Consider the following 16,142-nt stretch of genomic DNA (forward strand, 5'->3'; position numbering starts at 1 on the left):
CAGGGAATATACTGGGAGTGAGCAGCGCACAAACGGGCCCGCTGTACTGTCAAATGATATGTTTGTAAAGTGCTTTTTGTGGGTACTATGTGCAGGTAAGAGGGGCAGAGCAGGGTTGGTATAGTCACAACAGCTGATGCCCTGGGCCCCGTGGCAGGGACAAAGAGGCAGACCGAGATTGGTATATGCACAGCAGTTGGTGCCCTTGGCCCCGTGGCAGGGGATGGGGCAGGGCAGGGTTGGTATATGCACAGCAGCTGATGCCCTGGGCCCGGTGGCAGGGGATGGGGCAGAACAGGGTTGGTACATGCATAGCAGCTGCAGCCCTGGGACCACTGGCAGGTAAGAGGGGCAGAGCAGGGTTGGTATAGGCACAGTAGCTGATGCCCTGGGCCCGGTGGCAGAGGATGGGGCAGAGCAGGGTTGGTATATGCACAGCAGCTGGTGCCCGGTGACAGGTAAGATGGACAGAGCAGGGTTGATATATGCACAGCAGCTGATGCCTTGGGCCCTGTGGCAGGTAAGAGGGGCAGGGTTGGTATATGCACAGCAGCTGCAGCCCTGGGACCACTGACAGGTAAGAGGGGCAGAGCAGGGTTGGTATAGGCACAGCAGCTGATGCCCTGGGCCCCTGTGGCAGAGGATGGGGCAGAGCAGGGTTGGTATATGCACAGCAGCTGATGCCCTGTGACAGGTAAGATGGACAGAGCAGGGTTGATATGTGCACAGCAGCTGAAGCCTGGGCGCGGTGGCAGGGGTTGGGGCAGAGCAGGGTTGGTATATGCACAGCAGCTGATGCCCTGGGCCCGGTGGCAGGTAGGAGGGTCAGAGCAGGGTTGGTATAGGCACAGCAGCTGATGCCCTGGGCCCGGTGGCAGGGGGTGGGGCAGAGTAGGGGCGGTATATGCACAGCAGCTGAGGCCCTGGGACCACTGGTAGGTAAGAGGGGCAGAGCAGGGTTGGTATATGCACAGCAGCTGAAGCCTGGTCCCGGTGGCAGGGGATGGGGCAGAGCAGGGCTGTTATATGCACAGCAGCTGAAGCCCTGGGCCCGGTGGCAGGTAAGAGGGGCAGAGCAGGGTTGGTATATGTATAGCACCTGATTTCCTGGGCCCAGTGGCAGGGGATGGGGCAGAGCAGGGTTGGTATATGCACAGCAGCTGATGCCCTGTGACCGGTGGCAGGTAAGAGGGGCAGAGCAGGGTTGGTATATGTATAGCACCTGATTCCCTGGGCCCAGTGGCAGGGGATGGGGCAGAGCAGGGTTGGTATATGCACAGCAGCTGATGCCCTGGGACCGGTGGCAGGTAAGAGGGGCAGGGCAGTGTTGGTATATGCACAGCAGCTGAAGCCTGGGCCCGGTGGCAGGGGATGGGGCAGAGCAGGGTTGGTATATGCACAGCAGCTGATGTCCTGGTGGCAGGGAAGAGGGTAGCCATGTGTAAGGAGCAGCTGATTGGTTTCTGGTTGCCCGAGAGCAGGAGTGATGATAAGGGCTTGGATAAAATGTCCATTGCAGGCAGAGGGGGGAAAGCAGGCCCCCGCAGCTGTATGCTAATCGGGCCCAATCTCCTGCCTCCCCCTCCATTAAACAGAGAGAGGCAGGAGAACACACATGGCTGAGCAAACACAAAGCTATCCGCGCTGGACAAATACAATAACACACACACACAGCCGCCCCCGCCCTAGAGAGGGGGCAAGACACCAGCAGAAAGTGTGCCTGCATGTGGCTTTAAGACAGAGGCACTCGCCTCTCCACCCATCTCCATAGCGATTGTGATGCACTGAAAAGACCTGGAGCATGCCTGAACAAACAGGGCTGGGGACGCGATCCCGGCCTGCATTCTGAGCCCACTTGGGTGCCTCCCTCCTCTTTGGAGGGTCTACCAGCAATACATTTTAGGGGAGAACGATCTTGGCGCGTCCTAAAACCGAAAAACATTCTGCCCGCCTCTCGAACACACGGGAATAGTCTTTTATTGAACAAAATGTTTTTTCTTGGAAAAGGAAGCTAATCAACGTTAAAATAACGGGGAGGCCCGTTCACCCGCCCCTGCCCACCCACTGTCTGCATATATTTCATCACCTTGCTGTTGTTACCTTTTCTTTTTCTCTACAGATTATATCTATATGTACTCACGCGCGCATATGTAATATGCTGTTTAGTGTGGGGAATGGTCATGACGGAACAGAGGTAAAGCCTTGAGTGACTCACGATGCCCTCCCGTAACCATGATAATAAATTGCATGCATAACAATTTACGCATCTGCGGTTTATGTCATGTGTAGTAGTTTTGTAGAAATGTAACTAGAACCAGCATACAAGGGGTTAAAGTCGCGCACTGAAATTAAAACACGTTGAACGGGACTAGTTGCGAAGATTATCTATACAGATAGACAGACAAATACTGTATTCCAGGAGGTAGAAGTATTTCTGCCTGTCCCTTTTTGAACTTGAAGGTTTAAGGCTGCTTTGCTGTACGCTGTAGAGAAGGTTTAAACGCCGACGACTATACAGTTAGATTGTGCTTGACTGAAAGTTAAGCGTTGATTATAACTGTAAGTCATGTGATTGTGCGTTGTCGTTTGTTTTTATTTGGAGACTCTTCTTTAAAGTTGTGTACTTTTTAGGGATCCGCATCTGCACCATTGTTTTGCTACTTCCATATGTTAGTCTGTATGTAATACTAAATAAATAATGTTTGCATTACTGCACATCACATGCCTTATTTATTATTTTTTACAATATTCGGCACGTAATTGAAACGCTGATTGCTACCCCTGATTTTGTTTCCTCCTGGAGATACTAATTGGAGCATACCAATAACTCTTGAGGGAACGTTGTCTTTTCTTTCTTCGACTTTGATTCTGGGTGCGCCTCGGCTGGAGATGTCCTTGTAGCCGTTCACTGTCCAGGATATGCTTGAAGAGCCTAGCTATGAGCATAGCCCCCCAACCCCCGCCGCCACCCTCCCACGGCGAATGCCCGAGCAGACCCATGGCACCATCTGTTCAATTGGCGGGTGGTGGTGGGTAGTTAAGTCCGTGGGGGCATTTAGACACTCGCACTGCTGATTTATTTATTCTCAGAAATTGCTGAGGGGTCTCGGAGAACTAGGGTTTGATGTGTCTCAGCCGCTCCAAACATTTGAGGTAGCGTCCCCCAAAGTGAAGTAAATAAATAAATAAAAGAACACACCCGTTCCATGTTACTGAATCGGCACAGTCGTGCTTTGCGCTACTAGTATCCAAACTGTGGTGCGAAAAAAACCGTTTTGCCTTACTAGTATCCAAACTGTGGTGCGAAAAAACGTCGTCTTTGCGCTAACAAGGACTGCGTCTGCGGTCAGTCTAAGAGGTTTGCACACAAACTCACTCTCTGCCCGCGTGCCCTGGGCGGAAGCCGCCGCGCTCTCACCTGCTGCTCGGGCCGGAGCGCGCGCTCGAGGGCTCCCGCACTCTGCAGCCGCGAGGACAGCGCGAGAACCGAGCAGAACAAAAGGCCGCCCCTCGCAGACAACACTAGCCCTGACCCCCCGCGCGGGCGGCTCACCCCGGCTCGAGCGGGTCAAACGCTAGACTTCCGCCCCTCGTTCAACTCTTCCCTGACAAGGCCCCCCGGCACCTCCCACCGCACAGCGCTGTCAGCCGAGCGGGCAAGGGACTGGGGCCCAAGGTGGTTCGTGGGTTGCAGAGGGAGGGACTAAAAGGAGGGACTAGGGCTGGCGAGGGAGGGCACTGAAGAGTGACTGCGAGGCTGCGGAGGTGACTGGGGCCAAAGAGGGGCTGTGAAGGAAGGGTACTGAAAACGAGCAGGGGCTACAGAGGGAGAAGGGTGGGGCTGAAGAGGGACTGGGGGCTGCGAAGGAGACCGGCGAGAAGAGGGACTATAGGGGTAGCGAAGGAAATGGGAAATACCCAAAGAGTGAATCGGGAGAATACGGATGGGAGGGGAACGTATGTGTGGGTTTTGGAAGGCAGGGGCCTGCGGGGGTTGCTGATGAGAAGCATAGGGCCTGAAGAGGGATTGTGGGAGTTGGGGAGCAAAGGGGAGGGGACCGAAGAGGGTCTGCGGGAGATGCAAAGGGAAGGGCACATACGCAGAAGAGGGACTGTGGGGAATGCAAATGGAGGTAGGGAGGGAGGTGGGGGCTGTGCCTGCGATGGGACTGGGCAGAAGGTCAAACGAGGGATTTGGGAGCGAATGCGACAAGGGCCAAAGCCGGGCAGGGAGGGCTACAGAGAGAAGGGGACTGAAGAGGAGGAGATGTGGCCTTACAGAGCTGTCGGTCTTGGAAGTAGGTTCGATTCTTGAGGTGGACTCAACATCCTGTGATCCTCGACAATTCACTTAATCTCCCAATGTCTTAAAATGAATCTGATCTTGAGTAGTGTAATCTGGTTCTCCTGTAAAGCGCTCTAGTGTCTTTTGCCGAGTTTAGGCTACGCGAAAGGGAAACATCTAAATAAACAGGGGCTGTGGAGGAAAGGCAGGGGGCCTAAGGAGGAATTGTGGGAGCGACGGTGACTCGGGGCGCTGCGATCTGCAGCCCGAGCCAGGATCGAGCCCCGCATCTCCATTAGATCCGACTGGTCTTTTATTAGGGCATTCAATCACAGCGCGGCGGTAGTTCGCCTACATGCTTCTGACTTAATTATTCAAATGTTTACAAACGCCTCGAACATTTGGAATGAGCTTGGAAATCAATAACAAGCTGCAACCGGCAGCATGGGAGCTGAGACGATTAATTGAGCACGGGGACAGAAGGGGCGCGGAAATCTCTGGTGCAGTCATCTGGTGCCTTCTCAGCAAAGCCCTATAAGTAGGACAGCAAGAGAGGCGGCGCCGCCTGTCAGCGCCCTGTACTCTGCGGCAGGACACAGGCGCACAGCAATTTAAAAAAAACCAACACAGAAAGCGTATAGGGGTTAAAGAAACGTGGCATGCCAGAGAAATTCAAGTTGTAAAAGTGTAAGCTGTACAGAGAAATTAAAGTACTTAAAAAAAATGAAAGGCTACAACAAATGAATCACAATAGATCTAGAAGCACCGGAGTCGAGAAAATAAAGATGTCAGTTAAAAACAAAACATGTGAAATTAATACAAGTAGTTGTTAAAACCTAAAGGCATACGGCTAATTTATGTAATTTGGACATAGAGGACATTTTAGAGAAATTGTTTAGTTTAGTCTAGTTTAGAGAGACTAAATATAAAAAGGAGCTGTAGAAGTGCAAGAAGGGGAATAGGTGTGATCGGAAAAGAAACATGAAAGAAATGGATTAGATGACACACTGGAGACTTGGAAGTAGCCATGAAAAGTATAGGTGGACAAAAAACAGAATGCCACTGGGAAAAGCGATTGTTCGCCACGCCGTTTTCCGCTTATACAGTACATTTGCCGAATTCGCAGTATCACTTATCATCTGTTGAATAATGTGTAGCTTTTAAGAAATAATGTTTCTGCATCCAACGGCTCTATCATTAAATAACTGCACACGAGTTGTATTGCCAGACAAGACACGTTATTAAAATTATGTGGTCTCCTTCAGCTCGAGACTGGTGTAATTAGCTCTCTAAAAGGTGACCACGTTGCACAGTTATGCACATACCCTACTTTACGTACTGGGCGAAGTTCTTTTATATGCACAAGGGAAACAATTAAAATGATAATCAAAAGGTGAATAGAGTGTGTTGGGAAAACATAACGAAAACATGACTAATTCGTGATCAACCAAATTTTAAACTGCGGTTATTTTCTTAGTGCACTGAGCCTTTAAAAGAACCACAAGTATGTTGCGTCTCTTTTTATGGGCCCGTATTTTAAATCTGAATGTATTTTATGCTTTGCACTAAATGAAATGTACCGTTCTACAGGCTGTTTAACTAATTAAAAGCGGGACCCATAATTGGCATTTCCTTTCCATATAATTTAGTCAATCATGCCGTATAATGTGGGTTTATAGTGCTACACGATTACACTGCTCCTTGGTAAAGAGGGCATAGAGAAGCGATGTAGGGAGCACATCAGAGAAATGTAGGTAGTTTAATAAATAATAATAAACAGAAACACTCAAATACTTCATGTAAAACTGCAAGCGAAAAAAGTTATACATTTCAAACTGCTTGGATAATCCACAACACAATTAAGAAATGCCTTTCAAACCATTTAATAACAGCCTCCCCCTCCCGTGTTAATGTTTTTCAATATTGTTGACCAAGTTTGATGTCGCATAACACTGTATTTTAAAAAGAAAACGACGAAAATCATTTTTGCAATGATGACCATGTTGTCAAATCGAAGCATCGTTTTGTGTCTTCTTTTCAAACCTTGTATCATGTTCCATTTCCGTTCAGTCGATAAAGTAATTTCAACTAAGGAAAATTACAGCCATGTTCCATTTTTTGCTTCTCAATGCATAATCAGTAACCCATCCGCTCCCTTTTTCTTAACGAGAAAGCGCATTAAAAACCGCTACATCGAGGTAGCGTTATTTGTGTTACTGGACACAACGATACAAAAAGTTTCTATGGTGTTTACGGATTACAAAAAGTGCTTTCCGAAGATGAAAGGTGTGGTACTCTGGCGCCGTTTAAAGGGGAACTTGAAGAAGGGCCGATCTGGAATGAAAGCTGTGCTCGGTGCCTGGGCACAATGCCTGCCCAGGAGCTGAGCGCTGGCTTCAGACAAGGCCGGTACCCGGCGCGGGGCACGGCTCATGTTTACCAGACGGGCTGCAGAACAACAGCCTCTGTGAAGAGGGGCCCTGCACCTGCCTCTGGCAACTTATCTGCCCTTTCAGACGAGGACTGGGGGGGGGGGGGGGGGGCAGGACGGGTTTTTTTTCTTTTTTGTCAGCTGCCGGTTTCAGAGTCGCGCTGTGTCGTGTTCGCCTTTTTTTAAAAAAAAAATACACATTTATCCCCTTAAATGGGATCCCTAGCAGAAGCGGGTCTTTTAATCCATGGGCACATCTAAAGGCGCCACAAAGGCCGGCGCTTGAATGGGGCTCGGCGAACGGGATGACTGCAGCACTGCTTTAGAAATGGGAATACTGACGGGAGTTCACTGGAGCATGCAGACTAAAATGAATTCAGGCGGTGGGCACTGCCAGCCCACAGTAAGGACATACACCCACTTTTTTTTTTTTACTTGCATTTTAACATTTGGCGACTCTCGTGCAGCAAGACCGGGTGCATTTTATTTTTCTGCGACTTGTGTTTGAGTGAGGATAGGAATAATACACCAGCACCAATGTCCTCGAAGCTAAAATGCTGGGAACCAAACTAATTAAAAAAATCTTGACATATTACGTCGAGCCCTTTGGCGGCAGCGAAAGAAGTGACTGCATTTTGTTCTCAGCACGTGCGAGGCCCTGGCTTGATTTAAATAGCGTGTTTACCGCACAGAACATGGTTTTACATCATTGCGCGTGCCACTAATTGTAACAAAACACACACACGCCGCACTGAATTTAATACAAAAAAGGTGCCTGGCATGCGTTTCATCTCCGGTGGGGTCTTTACAAGGTTGGGGGGGGTGGGGGTCGACGAGCTGTGAAACAGGGGACTCAAAAAGAAAACATGACTAGATGATACATCTTAAATCAAGTTCCCATAACAACCCAGAAGACCCCTCTGTGTTTATGTTTGCATTCTGCAACCTGTGATTTCTGTAGTCAAATTGACTGCAGTACGATAAATCCCAGAATGCAGCAAATACCTCGCTTGCTGAAGTACACGCGTGTGCCGCCATCCACAGCACCGCACTTGACGTGTAACAGGTGGTGCTGCGTTGGCTATGTGCAGACTGACACGAATGGAAATGCAGGACTTTGCATCTAGGAGGAGGGTGGGGGCTTGGGGCCCTGAGTGCTTTATATCCTTAATGGTGTTTCTTCAGAGAGACATTTGGTAGCCTTGACCCACGCCAGTGCTCCCCGCCCCCCTTGGGCACGCGTTCCCCTCTCTCGAACAGATTGACCCCTCTTGCCTTTGAATAGCAGAAGGATAATTTCCTGCCCGAGGGTGAAGGGCCAGCTCTGGCAGCCAGGGCACGGTACGCGTGCAGACAGTCCCTAATCTGCCCTTTGCCTATCCATCAGGCTCGAGACTGGGCCCACTGAATCAGTAATGCGCCGCAGATTCACGTAGACCCGATACAGCCTGTTGTGTCCGACCTTATGCTTTAGGCGTGCATGCTCCTGTGTTCTCGGTGCAAAAGCGCCCGGAGGCTGCCAGTGCACAAGGCTGGGCCTTCAGGACCCTCTACTAGTGCAGACACAGTCTGTGCGCGGTGTCACTGGGCAACGCATATGTAATACATCGTCTATGGTATGGTGTGAATAAATCCATGACCCATCTTATACTGGAGGCATTCTCTTGTATACTCATTGCAAAGGCGCCCTGAAGATGCCAGTGAGTGAGCAGACACAGCACTTCTATAAGAACAGGGCCCAGATTTAAGCATGCCTAGTGCCATTCGAACGACACATTGGTGTCCTGTTTTTATGCTGTGGCGCTGGATGGCCAAATAGGCTGCGCAAGTGGTGCAATGCATGCATTGTGCTACTATGTATCCTTTTGTGCCAGGCATAATGTATGCAAAGGGGAGTTTCCCCCGTTAGGGGGGCCTAAAAATGGTGCAAAGAAATTTATTTGCGTCATTTTTTTTTTCAGCACTTTTAACGCCTACTCTGAGTAGCTGTTAAAAGAAGGCTCCCATTGGTGGCCTCTGGGTGCTTTGCAGGATTAGCTTCAAAATTTTTGATGCTAATTCTGCAAAGCACTGAACCAGCGTATCAAATTCTAACGTTGGTTCCCTAACTACTGCCATGGTGCGCCGTATGTTAAATACAGCACACACACGGTGGTTAGGGGGTTGCTAAGGGCGTTCATAAATATGCCCCTAGGTCCACTGCAACTGTAAGGCGCCATACAGGCAGGCTGTGTACGGTTAAAATAATTTGTGTCAAACCATATACTGAATGGCAAAGCGCCCCTAAGCTCTGTGCAGACAGAGCCTATGCATTGTATCACTGGGCCACGCATGTGTAATACAGTATTTATGTTATGGTGTGACTGAATCTGTGACCCACCTTATACTGGAGGCATCCTCTTGCATAGCCAATGCAAAACCACCTTGAAGCGGCCAGGGCAAGGAGTGGCCTATGAAATACAACTCTTGTGGACCTGCTCAGTTATATGGTACGCATCCATCAAAGTAAAAAAAAAAAAAAAAAACACGAGGAGAGGACATGAGCGTCTGGTGCAGTTGTTTTGCATGTGCTTCTGTTTGAAAAAAAAATAGAACACACAGGTAACCTCGCCTTGCAACCGTTTACTGCAGTGGACATATTCACCAAGGAGACTGCTGCCCTCGTTTTTTTCATATGTAAGATGCTGGAGCACATTGTTTTGTGCCTTCAGTTAGAAGTCTTTTAAAGGTTTGGTGCTCACTGTGTGAGCTGTTAACAAAACAAACCTGCTGAGTACGATCTGAATTTCTTTTGCCCCAAACTTTGATCACCTCGATGTTAGTTTTCGTCCTCCGTACAGCTAAGCCCTCCAGACCTCGGTTTCCCTACCTCGAATGCCCCGTTTATTCAGAAAACATTGCCGGAAATGCCCCCTACTCTTCCAGTGCCCTCGCGCTTGCTTGCCCACCCCGCCCCTCTTCGGTCTGCCACCTGTGCTTGTTTTTGAAAGTGTGACGCTGATTTTTTTTTTGGTACAAACCTGAGTCAACAGCGAGGGCATTTTGAGTTCAGAAAATGGGAGATTTCACCTCGGTGAAATGGACTGCGTACCCTGGACCTTGAAGGGCAAAGAAGGAATTGCAATTTTTACCCCATGCCCCCCCCCCAAAAAAAAATACTGTTTTTTTTGTAACCAGGAGCTTACTTTTGGTCCAGCGCATGCACAATATTTCTGCTCGAGTTGCCAACCGAATAAATAGAACATTAACAGTGCCTCTTCAAAACCCCAAGCAGGGGGCACCGCTCAGATGCACTTGGACGTGGTGCTGTCGGAGGGACATTGGCCCATAGGTTAATGCGAGGGGTTCGACCTCCCTGGGGTCTTCGGCTTGTAGATTGGTAGCACGGAGAAAAGAAACTGGAATGCCATCTGGTTGCCTGTGTTTTTTGTGTGGGGGGGGAGGTGGGGGAGAGGATGCAGAAGTAGCCGAGTCTTCGGCAGGCAGTTGTCCATTTAGTAGAGGAACCCCGCTGTCAATGGCGGCCATCGGTACAGGTGTTGGCATGGCGAGCATAAGGCAAGAAACGAGCGGCCTCCTTCCAGAATAGAGAAGAGATAAGGGGTGTTTATGTGGCCACATCCGATTCGGTTTATTAAAGTGCGTGCATACCTAGAACATCTCCTCGCGTCTCGTTCGAGTATTCTCTGACAGAGTGGATGCTCGGGAGAAGAGCACCCTCTCTATGTTCCATCAATTTGAACAGACACAGCCTTTCTTGCCTATTGAGGGATGCGGTCTAGAAGCCCGCGCATTATGTGATATTTGAGGTGTCTGGGTTGAACCGATGGTCAGTAGCACATAACTACAATTGTAAAACAAGGACGAGCAAACACCTGCCATGTGTTTTAATAGCGGGGCGTTTACCACTGAAACTGCAGGTTGGTGAGTTGTACATTGCCGGGTTCGACGTTACACAATATAGCAGGAGGGATGGCTCAGTGTGTTGACTGTTACACGCAGTAATGCGGTAATCTACAAGCGACGAATTCGAATTCTGGCAAAACCGACGAAAGTCTACCGTCCTCAGGTGGACAGACGGTTGAGCTCAATTATACTGAATACAATCACTCACGGGTAACTTACAGCACACGCCTGAACAATTGCTATTTAAAATATGCAATTATTGTTCATGTGACTCGTACACCGAATATAGTAGATAGGTCGGTGCGTCAAACTTGATAGGCTTCAAGCATGAAGGTGATCTTGTTGCCGGAAAGGACCTGGCAGGTCTTCGTGTTATCCTGGCTGTAGTTTAAGATCAAAGGCTGAATCCACTGCATGTTGTTATATGAGACTCTCCATCTTGTTAAAGGATGGTGTATTCTGGTGGACAAGCAACAGCACCAATTCTCAATGCCTGGATTAACCTTAATTGCATCACGGTTTTAGTAGAACTGTAGTCTAATTAGCTACATGAAGCGCAATACATCAACAGCTGGCTTCCAGGCGATTTCAAGGTTATACTAGCGGAAATGACATGGGGCTTCGGCCAGTATTTGCAGGGCTTTGTGAATCGTACATTTCCCCCAAGTTAACAAAAAAAGTATGCGGCGGAGTGGAGGGATGAACAAGGTTTGGGATACACTCTCCCTGAGGAACAGGTTCAATACCGTTTTGCATTAGGCGGCCCCCCGTTCTAAGTTCCTGGTAAAAACAAAACAGATAAGTTAAAACCTTTTGGTCAAGCGAGGAAGACGAGAAACAAACAGGGCCTAGGGCATTGATGGGGAGGTCACACACCCCAAACATCCCCCAGCTGCGCCCGAGTATTGGGGTCTCAATTGTTAATGAAATCGTCGCGTTTTATCCATTTCTTCGCTCCTAACAGATGCAGCTCCATATGGAGAGTAAGGGGCGGTTATCCCAGAGTGAGGCTGTTGGTAAATGTCAGGAAAGACAAGTTTCACTTCAGTGAGAAGACGATATGCCCCGTCAAAAAGATTTCCGATGAAACCCTTATACAGTTCTCTTTACTCCGGGACCTTCGAAGCTCCTGAGGTGGATGGAGGTGTCAACCGGTGATGGCAGTCCTGGTCACATTCTGGAAACACCGAAAACACAATCTCTCCTTTATAAACGAAGCGAGGAGGACCCTGAAATGCCAACACTGTAATGATTTTGTGACGTGCAATTGAAAACTACATTCTGACACCTAGATATACGCTGTCAAGTACAGTAAACTCACGTTCATTGACGTGTACCCTAGACCCACGTGCGTTGGTATTTAGGACATGCCCGCGTTTGTTTTTGATTTACAACTGATGATTTATAAACCGAGCTTCTGTTTTAGGTTGCACCGGTGCCTTCTGGTAAACGCGGACAGGCGTCCCACAGATGCGCTTAGAAGTGATACTGCCCCGGCTGCACCAACTCGGTGGCGTTTAGCATTAAGCCCAGTGTCCTGACCTCTCACGCCCCGCAGCAGCTCCTCCATTGTGACGCTCGCTGACCAGTCCACCCAAGCTTTACTTCTGCCTCCACCACCCCCTCCTCCTGGATGAGCACCTTTGAGTAACAAAAGCTCCCCCAGCACGTGCGACTTTGTCTAAAGGAGAGAGTCTGGCGCATGGCCTGAGGGGGCGAGGCCTGGCGCGTGCCTCACTCTAGCCAGGCGTGCGGCGGAGCGTGAAAAGAAAGCAAAAGAAAGACTTGGGGGCGGCGCGCGGCGCGTGCCTCACGCTGGACAGGGCGGGATCAAACCAAGGGGAAGCCGAAAGGGGGGCTGGATCTAGCGAAAACGAAGCTTTCTCCAGCCTAGAGTCTACATATACAAACCACGCGTCTCGCTGCCTCAATTACACCTGCTCCCTCCCTGTACCAGCAGAGGCCCCGCCTTTATTCTGCTCGTGGCTCCGCCTTTTTGTCGACAGAGGTTTGAGGAGCCCCGGTGCAAGAGCACCTTCTGATTGGCCGGTCTGTTGACAGGGAGGCGAGAACAATGGCGCTAGCGCCGGTTTAAAAAGGTGCGCACCAATGCCCATACTACCACAGTTCCCGGCACCATCCAGACATTTGCCCCCTCGCTGCCCACGGGCCCCCCGCGCACCGCACCATGCCCAAAGGCTTCCTGGTGAAGAGAAACAAGCGGCCCACGCCCGTCTCGTACCGCGTCCGCAGCAGCGAGGAGGATGAGCGCGACGAGGCGCGTCTGCTGCTGCTCACCACGGCCAGCTACTACCAGCAGCGCCCGGCGCCGCCCCCCGCCTCCCTGCTGCTGCTCAGCAGCGGAGGCGCCGCGCCACCGCTACCCAGCTCCGCCAGCCCGGAGCGGGCGACCACCGCAGCTGCCCCCTGCCCGGCCTCGGGTGCCCGGCTCCAGCAGCAGCCGACGCCACCCCCCGAAGCTCCTCAGCGGCCCACACCCCTGTTTCAGTTCGGCCACCCGGAGTGCGGCTATCACCCCAGCGCCCTGTACAGCCCCAGTCGGCCCGTGAGCCGCGACCAACGCCCCCCAGAAAGCAGCTTTAGTCCGGGGTCCTCCCCCGCCTGCGGCGAGTCCTTCCCCGGTGGGGCTCCGGTCGCCAGCAAGAGGTCCCCGCAGCCCGAGCCCAAGCACCCGCCGCCGGCCCCTCAGAAGCCACCCAAGAAGACCAAAGCTATCCGCAAGCTGACCTTCGAGGACGAAGTGACCACGTCCCCGGTGCTGGGGCTGCGTATCAAGGAGGGCCCGCCTGACCCGCCCCGCGCCCGACCTCCGGGGGCCACCGCCCGCCCTTTGGGGGAGTTCATCTGCCAGCTTTGCCGGGAGGAGTATGCCGATCCACTGGCGCTTGCACAGCACCGCTGTTCCCGCATCGTGCGGGTGGAATACCGCTGCCCAGAGTGCGACAAGGTCTTCTCCTGCCCCGCTAACCTGGCCTCACACCGGCGCTGGCACAAGCCGCGGCCCCCTCCGGCCCAGCCCGCTGGACCCGCTGGGGAGGTGAAGGCTGAGGCTGGTGAGCCACGCACCGACACCCCCAGCCCGGGACCCTCCGAGTCTGGCTCAGATGAGGGTCTGTATGAGTGTCCGCACTGCAGCAAGCGCTTCCGTCGCCAGGCCTACCTGAGAAAACACCTGCTGGCGCACCAGGCCTCGCAGAGCCCTGCCGCGGAAGAGGCTCCGGCCTGCGGGCCTCTGGACATGAGCAGTCGGCCCTACCCGTGCCCAGTGTGCGGCGAGGCCTTCCCCAGCCAGAGTGGGCAGGAGAGGCACTTGCGGCTGCTGCACGCAACACAGCTTTACCCCTGTAAGTACTGCCCAGCCACTTTCTACAGCTCGCCCGGCCTTACCCGACACATCAACAAGTGCCACCCCTCCGAGAACCGACAGGTCATCTTGCTGCAGGTGCCCGTTCGCCCAGCCTGCTGAAGTGGCTGGCAAGACCATAGATGCCAAGCAAAACGTGCCTGCTAAAGGGGGGCAGAGCATCGCCTTCTAGAAGAAATCTGAAGGAACAGTGCATGCCTCTCAGCCCACTGAGGACTAGGTATTGAAGATGACACTGTGATTTATCCAAATGGAGGCATTTGGCTTTTGAGAGCGTGAAGACGTCTCCTATGAGGTGTATCCTCCCCGCGAGTGCGAGTTAGGAGGTACGGGGAGAAAGGTCACACAACTCTGATGAAAAATATTCGGACAAGTTAAATGGTCAGTGAGACAGTTGCTAGTGTCCTTTGAAAGTCAGAATGTGGCAACCCCCCCCTCATACTGCACCCACGGAATAGCGCATACACACTCTCTACAAGCTACCCCCCACCCCCGCCCCCCATTATTTTAAAATGTCTGAAAGACCAAACGTCTGCAAATTGGATCCCACGTTGGGTGCGATATTGGCATTTATTTACAGATCCTCCTCGTTTCCTCTGGAGAGTGACTGATCATATCAAAACTCGTTCACTTGTCTTCTTGTTGGTGTTCATTTTTGTCTTGTGTCGGAGAGCGAGAATTCCTTTTGATAGCAGGTAATCGTTTCTGTTCTGAGACATATGCTTCTGTTCCTACTCTCTTATGTCTGTAGCCTACGGGTTTGTTTCAACGTCAATCTTTGAAAAATGTTGCCTTTATATTTCACAGGCTGTATCATCCCCCTCCTATTGTGATTAGCTTTATTATGGCTTGTGAACTGCTGCATTCTTGCTTTACCTTCCTTCGGGGGAGAGACTCGCACTGCTTTTAAGGGATGTCTTTAGAATAGCCACAAATGCCTTGGATATTGTTGTCAAAAGTATGCTGTAGAAACTGCCTTAACTTTAATTTATTTTACGTCTGTATATTTTGAGAAGTGTATATGTATGTTGTTTGGATAATTATATTTATTTGTTTTATTTATCAATGCTTTTTGGTCTTTGCCATTTCATTTTGGATTTTAAGATCATTTTAAAGTGCTAACAGAAAAATCCTAAACAAAACAAATGTCTTATTTTTTTGTATACATCCCTAAATGAGTGACATAATTCTTATTCATCTGCTCCAAAGGGGCAGGCAGTTCTTGTGAAAACTGACAGCTCTTAAACTTTTAGATGCACTCTTTTTCTACACACACTATTTTCTTAACTGCTAGTTCTTTATAGAATGCTTCAATACAACTGTTTACTGTGTATGTATTTGCTATTCAAATAAACATATTTTCCAATTCTAATCTACTCCATACACTGGTCTCTCTCTTGTATATCCTGCTATTCCAAAAGACATGGCTAATTCATTATTATTTTTTATGCTAAGTCCGCTTTCAAATGAACTTGCTTGTCTGTCGTGATCAGCAGTTTAAAATATATTTTTTTACAACCACTTTTACCTTGGGTTTATGTACAAAGCATAGTAATATCTGTAGGTGTTTCAGTTGTTCCTCCGAGACAAATACCTGTAATACTTTGAAAGTCAGCCACAGAAGGACCGCCATGATTGTCTGAGACAAAATGGATTCTGATGTGCTTGCGGAACCCTAAGGACTTCACCTTTAATTGGTCGAGACATGTTCCTCATGCAGGAATCGAAAAGTTCACTGCCATTGGCAGCAGCGCAGTCCAGACCATGTTCAGAAATGTTAGTAGGTGGTCTTTTCCGGTCGCTAAAGCTCAATTATAGGACTTTTTTTCCATTCTTGAAGTTACCATTCCACAAAGATGTTTGCCCAATGTCCCATCGAACATACAGGTCACTATGTATATTTCCGCAGGCCAAAGGAACATTTTGTTTGAAAACTATATATGCCAATGTGAAGTATTGACAGGCAGTATGACTAAAATACCACTATATTAGTGAAATTCCCTGACTGCACATCCGTTTCTCAACACCTCATCTGCGCAGTTATGGAATTTCTTCATAAGATCAACAGGAACCAGTTTCCTTGCTCTGGGGCATTCAGCTGAATAGCAGTGCTCATAACACACGTCAGCATGAAT

At 50.1% G+C, this 16,142-nt stretch overlaps 1 protein-coding gene across 1 annotated transcript; it reads left to right on the top strand.

Moving 5' to 3' along the window:
• The first annotated feature begins 12,660 nt into the window (after positions 1-12,660).
• INSM1 (INSM transcriptional repressor 1) lies at positions 12,661-15,379 on the top strand. Its single transcript, XM_069234342.1, has one exon. It carries the CDS (start codon positions 12,811-12,813, stop codon positions 14,107-14,109), a length of 1,299 nt encoding a protein of 432 aa, XP_069090443.1. The 5' UTR covers positions 12,661-12,810; the 3' UTR covers positions 14,110-15,379.
• Positions 15,380-16,142: the final 763 nt, after the last annotated feature.

Source organism: Pleurodeles waltl, chromosome 5 (genome assembly GCF_031143425.1).
Source record: "Pleurodeles waltl isolate 20211129_DDA chromosome 5, aPleWal1.hap1.20221129, whole genome shotgun sequence".
Classification (NCBI taxonomy): Eukaryota; Metazoa; Chordata; class Amphibia; order Caudata; family Salamandridae; genus Pleurodeles; species Pleurodeles waltl.

What these genes read in the sequence shown, in the direction of transcription:
- INSM1 (XM_069234342.1), top strand. Translation starts at nt 12,811, where the DNA reads ATGCCCAAAGGCTTCCTGGTGAAGAGAAACAAGCGGCCCACGCCCGTC.